Source organism: Phyllobates terribilis, unplaced genomic scaffold (genome assembly GCF_046119375.1).
Source record: "Phyllobates terribilis strain yellow unplaced genomic scaffold, ASM4611937v1 Scaffold_3__8_contigs__length_932513732, whole genome shotgun sequence".
In the NCBI taxonomy this organism is placed as follows: Eukaryota; Metazoa; Chordata; class Amphibia; order Anura; family Dendrobatidae; genus Phyllobates; species Phyllobates terribilis.
This window is the reverse complement of record NW_027362763.1, coordinates 242310400-242334029: the sequence shown is the minus strand read 5'-3', so window position 1 is coordinate 242334029 and position 23630 is coordinate 242310400. Positions and strand designations below refer to the sequence as shown.

The 23630-nt window shown below is 41.5% G+C and overlaps 1 protein-coding gene across 6 annotated transcripts in view; it reads left to right on the top strand.

Moving 5' to 3' along the window:
- Positions 1-23630, top strand: part of DOCK10 (dedicator of cytokinesis 10) — a 401433-nt gene that overhangs the window by 331401 nt on the left and 46402 nt on the right. For all 6 annotated transcript variants that reach the window (XM_073674692.1, XM_073674690.1, XM_073674693.1 and 3 more), the window contains exons 39-46: positions 1642-1734; positions 9686-9810; positions 11278-11390; positions 11524-11658; positions 12806-12988; positions 15768-15878; positions 19672-19887; positions 22606-22663. In XM_073674692.1, the coding sequence (XP_073530793.1) occupies positions 1642-1734; positions 9686-9810; positions 11278-11390; positions 11524-11658; positions 12806-12988; positions 15768-15878; positions 19672-19887; positions 22606-22663 (1034 nt within the window). The remainder of the gene's footprint in view (positions 1-1641; positions 1735-9685; positions 9811-11277; positions 11391-11523; positions 11659-12805; positions 12989-15767; positions 15879-19671; positions 19888-22605; positions 22664-23630) is intronic.

The window sequence follows — 23630 nt, the reverse complement described above, 5'->3', positions numbered from 1 at the left end:
CCATTGCAAAACACAAGCATTTTGTAATTTTAATATATTATGATGAGAATAACCCTCATGCTTTGTGTACAGTGAGAAACATTCTAGTGAATGGGTTATATAATTGGATTTAGGCCACCTGCTTATTGCACATTGCATTCAAACTGGGCACAACCATGTGTATTTCCATGAGGAACAACCCTCAAGGTCAACCTTGATCACAGAAAGTCCTGTGTCATAACATAATTGGATGTTGAGATAATTCCTTGAGTGGAAGCACAAGCTTCAGTACAATTCTGCCTTAGATATCACCAGTTCCACGTTGATAAAAATTAATGTTAATTGAATGAGATAAAACTTTGTTAATTTCCTGCTACTAGAAAGTGAAATTCAGAAACAACAATATGGGAACGTCCACGGGCGGCAGAAGTCTGTTCTGTACATGTGAATGGGATTATTTCTGCAGCTTGTGCCTAGAATAATGTAAGCCTCATTCAGATAAATTGTGCAATCACAGAAATTTCTGCACAGCATTTTATTTCTTTGAGATTGATGATTACTGTAGTCATAAACTACTTATTAAACCCGAGATTCTGCTCTGGTTGACTCCTCGTTGTATTGAACTAGTCTATTATGGAACCATTATTATTTTCAATGCATCATTACTCTCTAGGTAAACAGGAAATATGACGACTAGTAAGTTAGTAATTCCTCACCGGATCAAAGAAACCATTGCAATTTTGGACCTAGTTAAATAAAATAGCTAGAGCACCACTTTAGGAAAAATCAAGAATTACATGCTTCCTACTGAAATAATATGCTGGCTATGTAACTAGATGAAAGTAAAGGATCCATCATAGAGAGGCATTTTTTGCAACTGTTCTCCATCCAGGCTAGTCAATGAAGGTTACAAATTAGAAACTCCTTAACAGAGTATTTTAAAATGAATTCTCTTAACCAGCACACCTCGTGAAGTGTTCATTAATATGATATTTTTATTTCACTCAATTGTTTAAACAGTATTCCAGTCGCTAATAGTTATCAACTATCTGCAGGATAGGTGATAACTAGTGCTGTAGGTCGGTGGAGGTCTAACTACTATACACAATTGATAGGTGACGGCCGATCGAGGGTTCGGCTGATCATTGCTCTGGCAGCTATCTCCTGACCCTCCATGCATAGTAGCTCTTGCTCTGCCAGGTGTCACTGTGTTCTCTATGAGAGAGATGCTGAAAGACTTCTCTGACAATGATTTATATCAACGAGAAAAAAAGAATTAGCAGTCCGAAATCGGACATGCCAGATCCTTAGCTTCCCCCACATCATCTGTTTTGGGAGAGGAAGCCTCCATACACATTAGACTGTTGGCCAAGCCTTTTGATTTTGGCAGGCTTGGGTAATGTTAGTCTAATGTGTATAGGTGCTTTAAGACAGGGACTTTTGTCCTCCATTTGAATGGGGTTGTAGTAAATATGTAGGTGACACAAGTTCTCCATTCTGGTGTTCAGTGAGAGATTCATCAGTCTGTCCACCATCAATTTAAGGACTCAATTGTGTGGATAGATGAAAACTTGTGTTATCCTGAATGCCACTTTCAATTTACTTTTATGCTGATGCCAAACACAAATGCTGACTAGTTTTAATGAAATTTTATCCAAACAGAAAAATAACAGCTGCTTTCAAACTAGCCCAAGCTACGCTGAACAATGGCACCCTGAAAGGCTCATCTTCACAAGCCGGTCTCCTTCCACAATGGTATGTCCTTCACCCTATTAATATTCATTACATGCCAAATATATAAATCTGTGATGAACGATTCAGTATAAATATAAGACTGGTACAAGGTCTTAAAGGGATTGTCCCAAGAACAAAGTTCATTTTAATCAATAGATCTTTGAATAAAAATAACTTCCACAGTTGGTTGTGTTAAAAAGAAATGCTCCTGTGCTGAGATAATCTTATAAATACTTATACTGTGTAATGGCTGTGTCTCACCGTACAGGGACATGGTCTGATCATACCACAGCTCCTGGGCCGAGGAGGAAACAAAAGAGTATACAGACAGGACAGCAGGGGATCACTGCTGATTCTTTCTGTGAGGCAAAACATGTTTTTAAACAAGCAGGGAAATGTTTTTACCTCACATAAATAATCAGCTGTGATCCCCTGCTGTCCTGTCTGTATACTCTTTTTCTTTCCCCCCTGCCCAGGAGATGTGGTATGATCACACCATGTTCCTGCACGGTCAGACACAGCCATTACACAGTATACAGCAGGGGCACATTTATAAGATCATCTCAGCACAGGAACATTTTTTACACATCTAATTGTGGAACTTATTATTCCAAGATGTATGGATTAAAATGTAATTTGTTTATGGGAAAACCCCTTTAAATGTCTTCTGCCCTTCACCCTGGCAGCTGGAAATCAGCTTCTGGTCCTGACTGATAGCAAACCATTCTTGTCTAATCAATGCTTGTAGTTTATCACAATTTATGGGTTTTTGTTTGTCCACCCACTTTTCATCTTTGGACAATCATTCTTCGAGATGTCCCAAACAGTCTGAAAGGGTTTCATCAGAGAAAATAACTTTATCATAGTCCTCTGCAGTCCAATACCTGTGCTTCCTATAGTTATTTTCTCTGACTAAGCACCTTCAGACTGTTTGGAACATCAAATACTGTGAATAACCTATCAAAAAAGCATTATTACGACTGTTCGTTAGTGTAAAAAAACACTCACTTTATTAGACAGTTAACAATAAAAATATGCTTTAAAATGCAATACAAAGGATCCACACAACATAAAGAAACAGAAAAAAAGAGAAAAGGGTGGAGCAGCTTGAAACTCCAAAGTATTGTACCATGCAACTGAAAATATAAATAAATACTGTAATTTACATATACAGTGGCACATAAAAGTTTGCGCACCCCTGGTCAAAATTACTGTTATTGTGAACAGTTAAGCAAATTGAAGATGAAATGATTTCTAAAAGGCCTAAAGTTAAAGATGACACATTTCCTTTGTATCTTAGGATAAATAAAAAAAAAGTCTGTTATTTTTTACATTTGAAAAAATACAAAAAGGAAAATGGTCCAATGCAAAAGTTTGGACACCCTTGGAGATTTGTGTACTCAGATAACTTTGACCAAGGTTTCAAACCTTAATTAACCTGTTAGGGTCATGGCTTGTTAGAGCCTCCTCTAACCTTGTGCCAAAAAACAGCAGCCGTGGGTTCTTCTAAGCTGCTGCCTATTACTCTGAAAATGAAAATGGTGGAGGTCCACAAAGCAGGAGAAGGCTATAAGAAGATAGCAAAGTTTTTTCAAGCTGCCCTTTCCTCAGCATAATTTCAGTGAGAGCGGCTTGAAGGTTTGCTAGAGAGGCAAATCAGAACACCCGCTTGACTGCAAACCACCTTCAGAAAGGTTTAGCAGACCCTGGAGTTATGGTACATTGTTTTACTGTTCATAGACACCTGCTGTCAGGACTCAAAACCAGCAGCTCTTGTGCACCAGACGGCAGTTTTTCCCTCTGCGCTATTCAGCTTGCTAGACAGTTCCTGGCTTACCTAGATTCTATTACTTGTGTTGTTCCTGAGCCGCTCCACCCTATGTTGTTCCTGATTGGCTTCATCCTGTGAGTTTCTGATTGAACACCCTATTTAAACCTGGCTTGGCACCTCCTTCCTTGCTAGATTATTGAGCTCCCAGCCTTTACTCAAGCTCTCCCTTCACCTGCTCCCTCATACAAGATTATACTGCTGTTCCTGTGTACCGATTCCTGTCTTTTCCTGACTACGCAACCTGCTAAATCCTTCAAGACTATACTACTATTCCTGTGTATCGACTTCTGCCTTTCCCTGACTATGCTACCTGCCGGTGCTGCCCCTAGTGGTTAAAATACCACTATTCCAATTCAGGTCAGTACCTAACACCTGCAAAAATATAGCCTTCATGGAAGAGTCATCAGAAGAAAACCTCTTCTGCGTCCTCACCATAAAATTCAGCGTCAGAAGTGTGCAAAAGAACATCTAAACAAGCTAATTCATTTTGGAAACAAGTCCTGTGGACCGATGAGGTTAAAATAGAACTGTTTGGCCACAATGATCAAAGGTATATCTGAAGAAAAAAGGGCACAGAATTTCAGGAAAAGAACATCTCGCCAACCATTAAGCACAGGGTGAATCAATCATGCTCTGGGGTTGTGTTGCAGCCAATGGCGCAGGGAACATTTCTGGAAGAATTTTCCAAGGAAGAGTGGATGAAAATCCTTCAAATTAAAATTGAAAGACTCTTGTCTGGCTACAAAAAGCGTTTATAAGCTGTGATACTTTCAAAAGTGGGTGCTACTAGGTACAAACCATGCAGGGTGCCCAAACTTTTGTATTGGCCCATTTTCCTTTTTGTAATTTTTAAAATGTCAAAGATGCCAATATTTTTTCAGTGCCTAAAATACAAAAGAAATGTGTCATCTTTAACTTTAGGCCTTTTAGAGAGAATTTCATCTTCAACTTGCTTAACTGTTCACAATCACAGTAATTTTGACCAGGGGTGCCCAAACTTTCACATGCCACTGCATACACCTATATGAAAAGAAGGATGCGGTGATCACCAGTAAATGACACCAGCAGATAGAGCAATATACGATATCATATAAATTGCAGAGCGCAAAATGTCAGCCAGTATTACAGAACATTAATTCATTATGAAACAATTAATATGCTGACAATAAATATACATATGTTCTAGCTGGTGTCATTGACTGCGAAAAACTATAAAATGAGAATATAGCACAAAATAATCACATGCATAATACCATCCAAGGAAAGGGGAAATCAAGGTGGCTGGCCGCGCGTTTCGCACAATGTCACTTATCAGGAGTTTTTGGGAAATGTTTGGGACATCTGGAAAATGCATGTCAGCCGAAATGCAACAGTCTTGAAAAATGAGCGTGAACGCTGTAAATATGTACAGAAACTTGATGTATTTCTCAATAATAGTGTAAAAAGATATGAAAAGCTTATAATTGTACTTCAGTAACCATGGAAACATCTGACTTAAAGATTGAAAAATACTGAATCAGCCAACTGTGTGAAGACCGAAATTTGTGTCGGTCTCAAATTTTTGGCCACAACTTTATTTTAATAGCTAACAATTTTTATAAGAGTTAGCATATCCCATTTACTGTAGTGTCTTCTCATGTTATCGCCATATACAGTATAGACCAAATGTTTGGACACACCTTCTCATTTAAAGATTTTTCTGTATTTTCATGATTATGAAAATTGTACATTCACACTGAAGGCATCAAAACTATGAATGAACACATGTGGAATTATATACTTAACAAAAAAGTGTGAAACAACTGAAAATATGTCTTATATTCTAGGTTCTTCAAAGTAGCCACCTTTTGCTTTGATGACTGCTTTGCACACTCTTGGCATTCTCTTGATGAGCTTCAAGAGGTAGTCACCTGAAATGGTCTTCCAACAATCTTGAAGGTATTCCCAGAGATGCTTAGCACTTGTTGGTCCTTTTGCCTTCACTCTGCGGTCCAGCTCACCCCAAACCATCTCGATTGGGTTCTGGTCTGGTGACTGTGGAGGCCAGGTCATCTGGCGTAGCACCCCATCACTCTCCTCCTTGGTCAAATAGCCCTTACACAGCCTGGAGGTGTGTTTGGGGTCATTGTCCTGTTGAAAAATAAATCATGGTCCAACTAAACGCAAACCGGATGGAATAGCATGCCGCTGCAAGATGCTGTGGTAGCCATGCTGGTTCAGTATGCCTTCAATTTTGAATAAATCCCCAACAGTGTCACCAGCAAAGCACCCCCACACCATCACACCTCCTCCTCCATGCTTCACGGTGGGAACCAGGCATGTAGAGTCCATTTGTTCACCTTTTCTGCGTCGCACAAAGACACGGTGGTTGGAACCAAAGATCTCAAATTTGGACTCATCAGACCAAAGCACAGATTTCCACTGGTCTAATGTCCATTCCTTGTGTTCTTTAGCCCAAACAAGTCTCTTCTGCTTGTTGCCTGTCCTTAGCAGTGGTTTCCTAGCAGCTATTTTACCATGAAGGCCTGCTGCACAAAGTCTCCTCTTAACAGTTGTTGTAGAGATGTGTCTGCTGCTAGAACTCTGTGTGGCATTGACCTGGTCTCTAATCTGAGCTGCTGTTAACCTGCAATCTCTGAGGCTGGTGACTCGGATAAACTTATCCTCAGAAGCAGAGGTGACTCTTGGTCTTCCTTTCCTGGGGCGGTCCTCATGTGAGCCAGTTTCTTTGTAGCGCTTGATGGTTTTTGCAACTGCACTTGGGGACACTTTCAAAGTTTTCCCAATTTTTCGGACTGACTGACCTTAATTTCTTAAATTAATGATGGCCACTCGCTTTTCTTTACTTAGCTGCTTTTTTCTTGCCATAATACAAATTCTAACAGTCTATTCAGTAGGACTATCAGCTGTGTATCCACCAGACTTCTGCACAACAGAACTGATGGTCCCAACCCCATTTATAAGGCAAGAAATCCCACTTATTAAACCTGACAGGGCACACCTGTGAAGTGAAGACCATTTCCGGTGACTACCTCTTGAAGCTCATCAAGAGAATGCCAAGAGTGTGCAAAGCAGTCATCAAAGCAAAAGGTGGCTACTTTGAAGAACCTAGAATATAAGACATATTTTCAGTTGTTTCACACTTTTTTGTTAAGTATATAATTGCACATGTGTTAATTCATAGTTTTGATGCCTTCAGTGTGAATGTACAATTTTCATAGTCATTAAAAAACAGAAAAATCTTTAAATGAGAAGGTGTGTCCAAACTTTTGGTCTGTACTGTATACGACATACATTCCATTGTTTAATGGGGTCCTTCTTTATGGCTCAGATAAGGTTTTGTGACCTATATTGTAAAATTGATAATGCATATAAAACTGGAAAAGTACAGATGAAATGGAATAACAGAGTGAGAAATCTGTAACTAAGTGGTTAAAATAATATACTCCATGAGAAATCCAATACATAGCAGCTGGCCATTTCCACAAATCTGTCTCTGAACACCTGCTTGTAGGATCCCACATTGTAAACTAAACTCCTGGAACAGAGACAGACTTCTACAGTGGGACCCTGGTGTATTGTATCCAAGAAAAGCAAACACTTCTCCGCACAGTGTCTGCATTGTCGCATGTGCCTGAATGGGGAGAACAGTAGCAGATAACAGCGGGCGCTGTCCATATCTGCATCTGTCCACGACATGGATAAAGTGCAGGATCCGTACTGTATCAGGAGCACATTGATTCTTTACAGATGTTGTGGAATTAGGAGTGGATGCTTCATCTACATAAGATGTGACTCAGAGGCCATAGGGGCACAGCAGCAGTTTCCACTTCGATTACTTTGATTTTCTGTTTTATCTACATTTACAATGCTTTATTGCCTACAGTAATGTCTTTTTATGTTTTCAGCACTGCCTAGATGTCTTATTTAACTCCTTGGTGTCCCAGAAAGTTTTGCTCTTTATGACAAACCATCTTTTTTGACTTTTTTTATTTTCGCACTGCAGGATATTGCAATGTTCTTAGAGCCATACGTTTTACTTTTCTCCTTCAGGAGAGCTGTGATAGGGATTATGTTTTGCTTAACAAACTAGTTTTCATTGGCACCATTTTGTGGTACATGCAACTTTTTGATCACTTTTTATTAACTCTTTGAGAAGCAAAATGAATAAGAAACCTCAGCAATTCAATATTTTCTTTAAACCCCATTCACCTTCAGGTATGATTGACACAATGGCCCCGATTAATCAAGACAAGCGTTTTTCACACCGGTCTTGAGGAGGGAGTGAGATGTAGTGTGAGGCACCTGATTTATTTAAAGACGAATGCTTCTTAGTGAATCAGCAACATTTGACAAGTGGTGTGCGCTGCAGCATATTTGATAACTATTAAATGTCAAATAAAAAATATGTCAAGAAACCATCATAATGTGAAATCCAAAACCTGTAGGAGAGAATCAACTTTTTCCCTGATGAAGCTGCTATTAGCAGCGATACACGTGGGGTCTACACCTATGGCACTATAATCTTGCACCTAGAGGTTTTATGGGTTTTGTATATTTTCTTGTCATATTTTTTATTTGACATTTGATAGTTTATCTAATTTTTTCACAAATATTTACTATAGGTTTAGGTTTACCAATATTACAATTACTATGTTATATTGATGTTGTTTCTTGTTACATTCTACCCTCTATATTATACTTGATTGTATTGGATATTGGTATTACATCTTATACTTCACCCACAGTCTCTGTTATATTGTTTTCATGTCCTAACCTTATCGTATGCACTTTTTGTCTCAGATATTTTATCTTATATTATATGGACATGTCTCTTGCATAATTTGATTATCTGAATCTGGTTTATAAGTATATATCATAATTCTTGCATCTGAGCTTACTTATATTCATCTTATGCCATGACGGATAGATTGTTTTCCTCTAGCTTTTATTTGTTTTTAATGGTTGTCCAGTATTCTGTTCATATATTTACAATAAATGTTCAATATCTTCATATAAGTATGCAAATAGCTGGGAGTATTGCCTTTTTTCTTTTTCTTTAAAATGATCTCCAATACTTGTGTAGCACCCTAATTTTACATGGCTGTACATCCTTTTCTTTTACCTTGTTCACTTCTGGTTTTGATCCAAAAATCTGCATCACAAACTGCAGTGGTGTTTTTTAGAACTGTGTGAAGTTGCCCAAAAGGTTTTCCTCACTTTAGACATCTATGGCAACTCAAACACCATGAATGTCTAAAGTAGATGACATCCTTTAACGTTACGTGACGCTTCCTTTGAGAATCCCAGGGGCAGAGGCTGTGGTCACTGCCGCAGCTCCAGCACCCTCCCTGAAACGAGATGTCATCAGTGACGCTTGTTTCAGCAACTGGGCTAGTCCCTGTTCTGTCATTGGGATGTGCACAAAGACAGTGCGCTCTCGCCGGCTCAGATCAGCAGTAACGAGCCGGCAACAGAGTGCGTTGTCAGAATACGTGGCTTGCAGAGACCAGAGCCACCCCCACAAGTGACGTCACTGGTCTCTGCACGGTAGGTATTCTGACAACGCTCTGTTGCCAGCTCATTACTGTTGATCTGAGCTTGTGAGAGCGCACTGTCTTTGTGAACATTACACAGTGACAGATGACGCTCGTCGTTTCAGGGAGTGGGCAGGGCTGCGGCAGTGACCAAAGCCTCTTCCCTCTGATGACGTTTCATTTTAGTATCCCAGTATGCACTGTTTTCTCAAACATAGCGTCATCAAAAAGGAAGGGGAAAAAATAGAAAAACAATTCGATAGTGAGGGAAGGATAGGGATTTTTAATTAAAGTATATTAGAAAATAGATTAGGTTATGGAATTAAATAGATAGGGATTTAGTACTTTGGACTTCGGATCGCCCCTTTAACTGCCCATTAAACAGTAAAATATGAACAGCACAAGGATAACGTTCATGTGCTATCCATTTTTTTTCACAGGGTCATTAACTTGCAGTTTTGATCTACAACACAGATCAAATGAGGGCCTGTGATAAGACACATTGGTTGCAATGGAAATGTTATAAATAACAAATCACACTACCAAAAAAATGGATGTGTGAAAGAGTTCACTATTGTTCAGTACACAGTGTTTTTTTTTGCAGGATGCAGTCTGCACATGACAGCCATAAACACCCAAGATCTCAAACTCTTCCTATAATTCGAGGCAAAAATGCACTTTCCAATCCCAAACTGCTACAGATTATAGAACTGACAAGTTCCATACCTAGTAAGTAAATAAAACGTTGTGAAATATTACTACAGATTTGCCTTTTAATTCCATCTGCGCTAATATTTCATCAGCTCATTCATCCTAGTAATAAATGATGCATACCCCTTAGGATTAATTCACACAATTGCGTAGCAGATTTATTTTCTCATGCATGTATTGGCCCAACCGCTGATCCCTAACAGCGTCATGGGCATTTATGAAGCTGTTTGGGTCGATATGTCCACGATTGGACCAGACCTTGCTGCCAACATACAGAAGAGAAAATACATCCACTATGTTGTGTGAAATGGCCCTTACGTCAAGTTTAATCAGGACCTGTCACTTGCTCCAAAAAATTGAGTCAAAGGGATTTTCCCACAAACAAACTACATTTTAATCAATAGATCTTGAAATAATAATACTTTCCACAATTGGATGTGTTAAAAATTATGTTCCTGTGCTGAGATAATCATATAATTGTGCCCCTGATATGTACTGTGTAATGGCTGTGTCTGACCGTGCAGGAACATGGTCTGAACGTACCGCAGCTGCTGTCCAGGGGAGGACGCAAAACGATATACAGACAGGACAGCACACAATCAAATTATTTTTTCTGTGAGGTTAAACATTGTATAAAATCAGACAGGGGAATGTTTTACCTCACAGAAATAACCAGCTGTGATTCCATGATGTCCTGTGTATATACTATTTTGCTGCCTCCCTGCCCAGGAGCTGAGGTATGATCAGACCATGTTCCTGTACGGTCAGACACAGCCATTACACAGTACACAGCAGGGGCACATTTATAAGATTATCTCAGCACAGGAACATTTTTTTTTAAACCCATCCAACTGTTGAAATTATTATTATTCCAAAATCCATTGATTAAAATGTACTTTGTTCGTGGTACAATCCCTACTTTAAATACCTTGTAAAGTTCCCTGAGCTCCCATGATTGTGCTGCTTTTTTTCCTTTTTTGCCCTGTGTCACTCCATTGCACAGATAATAACATTTGTTGCTTTTGGAGTGCAGTATGTGAAATCTTTGCTTGCACACCAGCTGGGCGATTCTTCAGTCTTCTGTGAGTATCTGAGACTGATAGACTGCTAGATCAGCCGCTGAGCTGTGATTGGCAGCATTTTGGAGGGGTGAAAGTGCATGCCCCCAGAGAAGGCTCTGAAGAATCAACAAGTTGATCTACAATCAGAAATTATATGTACTGCACTCCAAAAGCATTAATTGTGAACATCTCTGCCATGAAGTGAAGCATTGAAGTATTATATTTGAGCAGGTGACAGGTCTTCAGACGCTTAATTTTGCATCTTTATATATGTTTTTCCTCTATTAAGTCACATATGTATTAAACACGACATTATATTATTGTATATACAGTAGGTTAAACTAAAGGCACAATGTGTTTCACTAAATTCTATCAGTACATATATTATATAGTCACATTCATGTAACTTATTATTGTGTTACAGGTAATTCTAATGAAACTGACATTGTGCACCACATTGATTCAGATGCCAACATTGCCACTGAGGTCTGTCTTACTGTACTGGACCTACTTTGCCTCTTTAATCAAAGTCACCAGGTAAGTAAAGTGCAGCAGGCAGCTGAACTGTGATATAAGTGTTGCCTGAAGTGTAGCGTATCCATTGGATGTAATTGTTGTAGTCCTGGATATACACGGTATAAATGGTTTGTCATCTATCCCCTTTTCCTAGAAGCTATACCTCTCTGACAGCCAGAGTGTGCTAATGAAGAAAGTCTTTGACACCCATCTCCTCTTCCTGCAAATCAACCAGTCAGTGGCAGCCCTCCGCCATGTATTTGCTGCACTAAGGATGTTCATAAGCAAGGTGCAAAATCAGATTATATGGCGAAAAATGTCCAACATCTGCATCACATGTATATCTATTAGATCGTCTGGTTGGATGTGATTTCACCCTTCATGCTGCTATTTCATTGACTTTTATGTATAAGGGCTTTTGCAGATACCCATAAATTCTGACATCCGAGAGAATCGGGACGATTATGTAAATGTCACTCTGATCAGATTTTGATCCGAGCGTCAGAACAGTGTGATCTGATTGTCTCAGATGAGAGAATTAGAGCACACTGTGAGGAGAAGATGGAAAACAAAATGTCTCCATCTTCTCCATTCTGTGAGGCCACAGAAATCGGACTGCACTCAGATGTCATCCATGTGCTGTCCAATGATTTTCATGCATTCGTAGACTTGCATGGCCGAGTGCCGTCCAAATATCAGGTCAAACTCTGACATGCAGCGACTATATCCTTTGACAGACTGTCTGAGGAAAAAATCAGATGTGTGCACGGCCCTATAGAATAACATTGATCTGAGTGCGATCCGATGTTTTGTCAGATCACACTCAGACTGATAAAATGGTTGTCTGCACAAGCCCTAATGATAATAATATTCATGGATTCTAGCTAATGCATTGAAAGATCATTAAATGTGAGAGAAGCCTAATCACATGAAATAATCAGCAGATCACTTATTTCATTGTATTGCTTAAAGGCTTTACAAACCTTGAAATAAATGCATCACAAATATATATGCTATGTGCTGAATATTAAGATCTAAATTTACAGTATATAGCATACACATTTGTGTGAATTTGATTTAATCCAGAGGTGCTGCGGTGCTACAAGGTGTAGAGAGCAGATCTCATCTATTGTAATGTATCAAGAAACCCAACATTTTTGGCTGGGGACTGGGAATAGTGCTGTTAACTAAGTGTCTTGATGCCTCCCCTGACATTCAGCACCCTGGGCAAATTCCTCAGTTGCCCCTGCCCACCAGCTACACCCCTGGATTAGTGAGTCTCTTATGGACATAATATAACAGCAGTAACCTTATTGTTATACAATACATTACAGCCGAGTTTGATCACATTTCTTCTCTCTATTCCGGATTTTGTTATTTCTGTAGCTACAATGTATTATCTCCATTTAACGTAATTTGATGTATTTTCCTTCTAGTTCCCTAATGCGTTCTTTCAAGGACAAGCCGACCTTTGTGGTCCTTTCTGCTATGAGGTCCTGAAATGTTGCAATCATCGCTCCCGCTCAACACAAAATGAGGCCTCAGCTCTTCTCTATTTCTTCATGAGAAAGAATTTTGAGTATAACAAACAAAAGTCAATTGTAAGGTCTCACCTCCAGGTAACGTACCTGTCTGCTCACCTGCAGCTTCATAGAACATCATTTTGTACAGTCATTAGCAAATAGACAGGCGACTGACACTGGTCACGCAGGAGTATTACCTCCATCCACAAATAAACAGTCCGCAGGGAGTTTCTTCTACCAGTGAGGCTCAATTTCCAATAGAATGAACATCAGCAATGCCTTCAAGACCATAAACGGTGGCACTCACTGACTTCTTCACATTGCCATCTGTGCAGAACTGGGAGAGGCTGCGGAAATGCTGAGCAACGGCCGTTTCAATGCAGCATTCATTATTATTATTATCATTGAACATTATTATCACAGAAGCTATTAATGAAATCTCACTACTTACTAACTCGTTGTCACTCTGGGCAGCCCCAGTTAACCCCTTTAAAAAAAAAAGCTATCACCCAGTCAAAGTGGCCAGCTTTTGCTGAATGTGGCTGCGAGTAAGCATATCGCATACTTACAGTCCCATGACCACTCAGGTATTGCTAGGGTGGCATCAACAATTTTGGAAGCAGCCTACCCGTCCACACACAACTTAGAATAGATTAAAGTTGACCTAACCAGCCACCTTCAGTGGCATTTGCCCCCATCTTGTGTGTACCAGTTCCTTCCCCCTGCAGATGATGTTAGAGGAGAGAAGGATTGGACAGTATGAATTCAACCCCACCAATCCTTAAAGGGGGTTCTCTAGGCTTTTCACAAAAGTCTCCTGTCACCATATGTAACTGCAGACTTGTGAATCTTCACATAGTAGGCAGCGCTGTGAGGATTCTCCACTGCCGGCGGCAAGACCGAATGGTCATGTGATATGCATATGACGCGCCCCCAGGGCCATGGGGTACTCAGCAGCCGGGCCTCTGGATGCCGGTTGGGGAATATCACGGTGGCTGGCCCGATCCGTGGCCCAGGGCGGTCACCCAAAAAGGGGGGAATTATTTATAGGGGATTTGTCGTGACGCCACCTGTGGAATGCGACTAAAGGGAGCCGCCGCTGCGGAGCAGTCCTCTGAAGCTGATGTTACAGCAGCAGGGATGGTGTGGCTCTCCACAGGTAGAGCTAGCTCCAGGGCAGTGTGGGTTGCGCTGGGCGTTGTAGTGCAGGGAGGGAAAGATGGCACAGATGAAAGAATGGACGGAGGCAGTACGGTGCCGTCATCCGAGTCTTTACTCACAGTTCTTATGATATTTCCACCCGTGCACTGTACGGATGCCAGCCTCCCACGTCGCGCTGCGTTCACCAGGCAGGGGCTCAGCTCTTCCTCAGGCAGATAAGGAACACCTGACGGAACCCAACTTTCTTGTGTTCCTAGCTAGACCGTCTTCATGCTGGGTCTTTCTCCCTCCTGCCCTGCGCTTCCCCACTCTCAATCCTGCTCGGGTGCTCTGAGGTCCCTCCTGTCTTGCTGGAGTTCCCAGACCTGCTTGACCATCACAGAGATTAGAATGAGGCTTCGGCAACTGACTATATAAGCCAGAAGCCTCCGGTTTTCCCAGCCGAGACTTGGAGTTACACGACTGGTCCAGGGGCCGGTCCCCTTCTTGCGGCCTACGATCCCTCTGTCTTCTGAGAGATTCGGGGCGTATGGGTGCCGTCCTGCACTCGCCATACCCCCTGGGATCCCTTCTTTAGATCGGAGCCTACTCCTCTGCTCCCCTCCTGGGCCTCTAGACTGGGCCCTACTTGTGGAGCAGAGCTCCTAAAGAGACTCTGCTCCCTGACTGTCTTCCTGAACTGTTTTTCTGAACAGACCTACTGAACTGCCACCCTAAGATGGCTTCCCTTTATATATCTACTACCATGGTGCTCCTCTAAACTTCTTCCTCCACCCACACCCACTACTGGTTCCCCCCTACCCTTGGGTTCCCCCCACTCCAGCCAGGGTCAGGGCTCAGCAGCTGCGCACATGCATGTTGCCCCTTCAGCCGGCCTGGAGTAGTGTAGTGTTGGATGCAGGTGTTGGGGTTCCGGGCAGCACTCCCTCCTTACCTGAGAGAAGGAGACACCACACCTCTGGGTGAGGTGCAGTACCCCTGTGGCGACTGAACCCTCAGGGGCGCCACACATACTTCTGGGCACATTCTGACTACACGTGTGCGGTCTCGCTCAGTACAAGTGAATTGAGCGAAGCCGCACAGTCTAGTTGGAATGTGGCTGGGAGTATGCATATTGCATATTTGCAGTCACTTGACCGCTTGTTGTTGCCCCAGCACTGGAGGGTCCTTACAACTCGCTCTGTGTGCGATGTAAGAAGTCACAGGTCTGTAGACACACAGAGTGACTGCAGTCTTTTGTGAAAACCTAGACAACACCTTTAATAAGATAAGACAAAGCCAGAGCTGTCTGTCAAACATATATGTCTATGATTGAAAATAGCTGTTGTCTAGTGCTATCTGAGGTGTAGGGACAGATAGCTGCCAGCAGAAGCTACCTAAGATGTAAGGACATTATTAGACCTTGGGTACTTACATTTTACCCCTAACTCTTCAGTATGGTCGCATAATGACCACATACTTTCCAATGATGGCTTCCACTATGGTATAGATATTAGCATTAGATTGATCTACACACAGTAGAGAAATGGCAGTGCTCATTGTGGCATATAATACGTTTAGATTTTTCTGTACGTAATGTAGTAAAACACTTAGTTGTCCTTCATACATTTGTCCCAGTGACTGAATGCCGTTTTGCCATTAGGATTCTTTATAATGGGATATGGAATGAAGTTGCACAATACATCATCCGCTTCCATGTTGTTTCTATTAACAGCTCATTAAGGCAGTAAGTCAACTGATTGCTGACGCAGGCATTGGTGGCTCGCGATTTCAACATTCCCTGGCAATTATCAACAACTTTGCAAATGGAGACAAACAAATGAAGGTAATGGGTTAAACTATTGCTTAAAGAGAACCTGTCATCAGGATTTTATACCGCAAAACTAGTGGCATGTATTTAAAGGTGCTTTAATGCTAATTAAATTCTTACCTTTCTTTTCTTATACAAATCCGTTTTGCTGCTTTAGAGAAATCCATAGTTGAAATTGTATGCTAAGGCTGTGTGCCCACGTAGCATTTTTCAAGCGTATATGCTGCGGAATTTCCGCAGCTAAACGCTTGAAAAACGCATGTATATCCGCACCCCATGGTCCCCAATGGGATTCCGCAAGTTCTATGCACATGCTGCGGATTTTTCCGCAGCGTTTATGCCGCGTTCAAAAATCCGCAGCATGTCATTTAATTTTGCGTTTCCGCAAGCGGAATTGCCTTTGTCCAATGCATAAAAAACGCAAGGCAATTCCGCATGTGGAAAACGCGTGATAAACGCGCGAAAAATGCGCGATAAACGCGTGCGGAATTCCGCATGCGTTTTTCCGGGAGAGGACTTGCATTTATGCAGCAGAAATTTTCTGCTTCATAAATGCAACGAGGGCACATAGCCTTACAAGTTGCAAGTGCAGATGGGTTGGATTTGCATGTTTCTCACTTCTCTACCTTTTCCCTACCCGCTGCCTGCCTCCTGTACACGAGTGACCTGTCAGTATGAGACAGGAGGCGGGCAGAAAATAGGGGGAGAGACAGGAGAGTGGTAAGTGCAGGGCCCACCCCAGTGCACTTGCAGCTCATTAGCATACAGTTTCACCCGAGAACTTCTCTAAAACAGCAAAACGCATTTCTATAAGAAAGGTATGGATTTAGTCAGTATTAAACCACCTTAATATACATGCCAGTCGTTTGGGGTATGAAATCCTGCTAACAGGTTTACCTCAAATACATGTAGACAGATCTTGAGTGCACAGAATAATTAAGAAATGTGTCGTGGGATCTTGTGTTTTTGTGCTGGAGAAATGAAGGTGAAATAGTGGTTTTCGACTAAACCACTGAGATATTGTTAGGAGGGCAACTTCAGTTTGGAGATCAGATCCTTTCTTATCCACATGGTAACATAGCAGGCCAATGGGTAAATAGGTCCCTGGATTATAAAGTGTAACCACTGGATTGACAAAGATTACCACTAGACCCATAAGAAAGATCACTTAGCCACTGGATAACTAAAAATGATTAAAAAAAATCACTTTGTGACCAGTTCATTGTGGTGCTGCGTACTGCTCGATGACATTGCTTTAGTTATCACCATGATCTGCGAACAATATCACTGGATCTACAGGGTGGTTTTTCAGTGGAAGGCAGCTGCCCATTCTAGACGAGGGAGGGAAATTTTGATATTATCTGAGTTTTAAAACTCTTGTAACCCGCCTCACCAAAGCTTCAAAGTATTTTACTGGTCCAGTGTTATTTGTGAGGAAAAATTCAATGGAAACTTTCCATATTGAGGCTGTTGGTATACAACAGACTGATCTCTGGTGCACTATTATCACCTTTCTACACCCCTGGCAACATCACAGTCCTACCTCTTTGCTAACCTAAAAATACTATGGGAGCCTTTGTAGAACGTGTGGTAGGTCCTTTAAACTAATAATCAAACCCTACATATACCATGTACAGTACAGACCAAAAGTTTGGACACACCTCATTTAAAGATTTTTCTGTATTTTCATGACTTTGAAAATTGTACATTCACACTGAAGGTATCAAAACTATGAATTAACACATGTGGAATTATATACTTAACAAAAAAGTGTGAAACAGCTGAAAATATGTCTTATATTCTAGGTTCTTCAAAGTAGCCACCTTTTGCTTTGATGACTGCTTTGCACACTCTTGGCATTCTCTTGATGAGCTTCAAGAGGTAGTCACCGGAAATGGTTTTCACTTCACAGGTGTGCCCTGTCAGGTTTAATAAGTGGGATCTCTTGCCTTATAAATAGGGTTGGGACCATCAGTTGTGTTGTGCAGAAGTCAGGTGGATACACAGCTGATAGTCCTACTGAATAGACTGTTAGAATTTGTATTATGGCAAGAAAAAAGCAGCTAAGTAAGGAAAAACGAGTGGCCATCATTACTTTAAGAAATTAAGGTCAGTCAGTCCGAAAAATTGGGCAAACTTTGAATGTGTCCCCAAGTGCAGTTGCAAAAACCATCAAAGAAACTGGCTCACATGAGGACTGTTAGAACCCTCCTGTTTGTTTTTTCCATCTTGTGTTTTGGGGTCACGTGACCATCTGCCTTTATATTCCAGCTCCGCCCTTTTGGCTGTGCTGGACTTCAGTGTTTGACTGTTTCTCTAGCCAGGTGCTTCTGTGCCTTTCTCTGTCTGTTCGCTTGGTCCTTCTGGGACCTCTAGTACCTATTTGTCAGTTTGTCTTTTTGTGTTCTGCAACAACTTCTCTGCTTAGGAGGTGTCCCATTTTTTGTCCCAGTCCTTAGTTCTTTTAGGGACCCCTCCCTTAATGCTATAGGTCTTCGTTCAGACTAGCCGAGGACTAAGGCGGGTCTGTTCGCTAGGAACAGGCAGCCCGCTACATCGTAGGGATTCAGCTTAGTCTTATTGTAGGGACAGCTTTCCCCTATTTTTCCTTAGTTCATGTTGCAGATCATAACAAGGACCGCCCCAGGAAAGGAAGACCAAGAGTCACCTCTGCTTCTGAGGATAAGTTTATCCGAGTCACCCACCTCAGAAATCGCAGGTTAACAGCAGCTCAGATTAGAGACCAGGTCAATGCCACACAGAGTTCTAGCAGCCGACACATCTCTTCAACAACTGTTAAGAGGAGACTTTTTGAGCAGCAGGCCTTCATGGTAAAATAGCTGCTAGGAAACCACTGCTAAGGACAGGCAACAAGCAGAAGAGACTTGTTTGGGCTAAAGAACACAAGGAATGGACATTAGACCAGTGGAAATCTGTGCTTTGGTCTGATGAGTCCAAATTTGAGATCTTTGGTTCCAACCACCGTGTCTTTGTGCGACGCAGAAAAGGTGAACGGATGGACTCTACATGCCTGGTTCCCACCGTGAAGCATGGAGGAGGAGGTGTGGGGGTGCTTTGCTGGTGACACTGTTGGGGATTTATTCAAAATTGAAGGCATACTGAACCAGCATGGCTATCACAGCATCTTGCAGCGGCATGCTATTCCATCCGGTTTGCGTTTAGTTGGACCATCATTTATTTTTCAACAGGACAATGACCCCAAACACACCTCCAGGCTGTGTAAGGGCTATTTGACCAAGAAGGAGAGTGATGGGGTGCTACGCCAGATGACCTGGCCTCCTCAGTCACCTGACCTGAACCCAATCGAGATGGTTTGGGGTGAGCTGGACCGCAGAGTGAAGGCAAAAGGGCCAACAAGTGCTAAGCATCTCTGGGAACTCCTTCAAGATTGTTGGAAGACCATTTCCCGTGACTACCTCTTGAAGCTCATAAAGAGAATGCCAAGAGTGTGCAAAGCAGTCATCAAAGCAAAGGTTGGCTACTTTGAAGAACCTAGAATATAAGACATATTTTCAGTTGTTTCACACTTTTTTGTTAAGTATATAATTCCACATGTGTTAATTCATAGTTTTGATGCCTTCAGTGTGAATGTACAATTTTCATAGTCATGAAAATACAGAAAAATCTTTAAATGAGGTGTGTCCAAACTTATGGTCTGTACTGTATGACTATTAGACAATTTATGCTAATTCATTCATTTATTATAATGTATTTTCACCCAAATGACATAAGATAAATATGAATAATCCATAATGAATCATGCTTAGTAATACTTTCTTTTCCCAAGAATACGCTATTTCCAGCCGAAGTGAAGGATCTAACCAAGAGGATCAGAACAGTATTAATGGCAACAGCACAGATGAAGGAGCATGAGAAAGATCCAGAGATGTTGGTGGACCTCCAGTACAGCTTAGCAAACTCCTATGCCAGTACTCCGGAGCTACGTAGAACCTGGCTGGAGAGCATGGCCAAAATCCATGCCAGAAATGGGGATCTATCCGAGGTAAATAAGCCTTGTCATCTATAGTCTGTTGTTATGAATAATGTGTTATTCATGTGCACAATGTATAGATTTACTTTTAATGTACTCTTTTAGCATTGATATTCTGAAGCCTCATGCACACCACTTTATTTAAGGGGTTGACCTGCACCTGTGGGTTATCCCCTAACCTTAATTCTGGACATTTTAGGATAGGCGATATTTAGGATAGGCAACCCTACCAATCAGCTTTCTTTGCAGCCAAATGTACACGGTGTATAGAGCCAGAGAGCTGGGCTGCAGTACCTGAAAACAGCCACTATACGAAATACAGAGCTCCGCTGGTCTGGATCCAGGCACGGTGGGACCTGGTAAAGGCTGATCGATGGATTTTCGAGTTGTTGGTCCCACACTGATTTGATATTGCTGATTTGTCCTAAGGATTTAAAGATAACGTTTCACCTTGCAAAGCACTATTTTCCAGGGGTCAATCTGCAGGTAAATAATATGACAATTGTGACTTGCCACCTTACTGAAAGTGTGGCTACCAGGAAAAAATAAACTTCTTTCCTCCCAGGAGCTGCCGGGGCATGTCTAGAGAAGCTACAGTCACCACTTACAGCACTGCTCATTATACTGTGAGCAGCAGCTGTAAGCACACCCTGGCACTTTGATTGACAGCCGGCTTGGCAAAGCATTTAAACAGAGGAAGCTGTCAAAGTTCTGGGGAGTGATTTATGTGACTTGGATGACAGTTAGTCTTAAAAGTGTAGTCTGATGGAAAAAGTTATCATCTATCCACAGCGTAGGTGATAACTTGTTATTCACTGGGAGTCCGACTGCAAGGAACCGCACAGAACGGCTGAATGCGGAACTTTTATGCCCATCAGAATGGAGCGGCAAATGCGATTATGTGACCGCATGCGCCCTAGGGGCTGCCGAGTGCTGCACCTTGCTTTTTCTGGTAGCCCCATAGAGAATGAATGGATTGGCAGTTGTGCATTCACTCTCTGGTTACATTTTTTAGTGGGGATAAAAGTGCCTCATTGGGGAGAAATGTTCCCCATTCTGCTGATCAGCGCAGGTCCCAGCGCTCGAACTCCCAACAATCAGTAAGTTTCACTTATGGATAAATGACAACCTGTTTTCACTGAACAACCCCTTTAATGACCTACCATGTTTCTCTTGCACTGATGCCTATGGCTTTACAACACACCTCTCATGCACCTTACTAATTGACAGCTACATAAAAAGGAAACGGGAAAGCAACACAACCCAGAAATGAAATTGTAATGCTGGACTAAGCCATTGTCTAGACTCAGCACGGGAGTTCCTCTGAATCTCTGAACTGACGACTTTCTGCAGATGGTTTTGCTTAAGCAGAATACAGAGATCTGTGCTTCCAGGATAAACCTTCCCTTTTGCTGGCAAGAAATATGGAAACTGTGACTCAAAGCTTAGTTGCTGATTAGTCTTCTCTTTGTCTCTGCAGATGTGCGCAGTCACTATTCAGTTTGTCACTTCCCTGAATAGGTTTGTTCTTGTTATGTGTAATAATTGACATGAATAATTATGTCCATAGCTGGATGGGGCACTACGGTACCTTCATGTGCTTCTGATTTGATATGGAGGACCCATTATAACAAGTCAGGTCCTCCATTGCATGTATTCCCTTCACTATACATTAGTGCTGTACAATTACAGCTCGAGATCTATCGGATGGAGCACCTGCCTGGCCGGCGGCCGCTGAACAGAGCTGGGTCCTGTGCACAGTATTAGGCGGGGGGAAGGAAGCGGTTTTGTGCAATGGATGCATTTAGGTTCTTCACATTGATTTTTTTCAGTGATGCGCATTTAATATATATCAGGACAAGCTGAGTTGCCTTTTAGCATTATAAAGCATATAGTCGCGGCATACTGCTAAATATCAGCGCTATAGTTTCCTTTTTTCCATTTAATGGCATGGCAGTTGTCACACAACAGCATCTTGGTCAGTATTTTCCATCACTATTTGTAAGGCAAGGTACAAAGAGAATATTTTGTACCTCTTCTGTGTTTCTCTTCCTTTCCTAGTATTGTCCTGTAAATACTGATGAAAAATAATGAAGTAAATATTGCCATCTGAAAATGGCTTAAAGGGGTTTTCCCATGAACAAAATTTCATTTTATTCACTAGATCTTGGAAAAAAATAAGATCCACAATTGGATGTATTTAAATAAAATGTTCCTGTGCTGAGATAATCTTATAAATGTTCCCGTGTAATGGTTGTGTCTGACCGTACAGGGACATGGTCTGATCATACCACATCTCCTGGGCGGGGGAGGAAACAAAAGAGTATACAGACATTACAGCAGTGGATCGCAGCTGATTCTTTCTGTGAGGCAAAACATTTCCCTGCCTGTTTTAAGCAATGTTTTACCACAAAGAAAGGAACAGCTGTGATTCCCTGCTGTAATATCTGTATACTTTATTTTCCTTCCTCCCCTGTCCAGGAGCTGTGGTATGATCAGACAATGTTCCTGTATGGTCAGACACAGCCATTACACAGTACACAGCAGGGGCACATTTATAAGATTATCTCAGCGCAGGAACATTTTATTTAAACACATCCAATTGTGGAAGTCATTATTATTCCAAGATCTAGTGAATAAAATGAACTTTTGTTCGTAGCACAACCACTTTAAGACTAAAATAATAGTAGTTAAACCATAAATGATTGGTTTGTGTTTGTATCGTTACAGGCTGCCATGTGTTACGTCCATATTGCTGCATTAATTGCTGAGTATTTAAAAAGGAAAGGTAAGATACCTCTGAGAATGAGATGAGCCTCAGCTGCCTTTTCTTATCATATTGTAACTAATGAGTAATTCTTGATTGGGGTAAGGTAACTTACTGTTTATTGTGGAAACATGTCTTGTGGTAAAAGGAGTTTCCAAGCTTTCAAAATTACGGAAAGGTACCCATATGTTGAATGATGCCACCATAGCTTAGAAGTACCTTAATTATTTTTCATTTTCATTATCATGAAGCTTTGATTTGATGGAGCCTGGGCTTATCATGGTGGGACTACCTAATCAGGGGCTACAGATTCTATAACTTGTTCCATTCTCACAGACATTGCCTTTGCTTGCAAATACCTGCATGTACAGTACCACTCTTAGGATTTGTTAGTGCTGTTACTCACTGTCTTCTCTGATATCCTTTTCTGCACACTGACTTTTCATTGTCTGCTGACCAGCATGTGAAACATGATTCCTCCAGTGACAGGGAAAGGGGTAGCTGAGAGCAAATGATGTGTGACATCCCATGCAACATGGAGGGGTAGGAGGACAAAATCATATATTAAGGGTACAGCACATCACATAACCAGGAGATAAGCACCAGGGGCATCATCGGGTGCTGGCTCACAGAGGCATCTACAGTGAAGGAAATAATTATTTGATCCCTTGCTGTTTTTATAAGTTTGCCCACTGACAAAAGACATGAACAGTCTATAATTTTAAGGGTAGGTTAATTTTAACATTGAGAGATAGAATATCCCCCCCAAAAAATGAAGAAAATCACATTGTATAAATTAGATAAATTTATTAGCATTTTGCAGCGAGAATTAAGTATTTGATCCCTCTGGCAAACAACACTTAATACTTGGTGGCAAAACCCTTGTTGGCAAGCACAGCAGTCAGATGTTTTTTGTAGTTGATTATGAGGGTTGCGCACATGTCAGGAGTGCACAAAGCTGGAATGGGCTACAAAACCATAAGTAAGA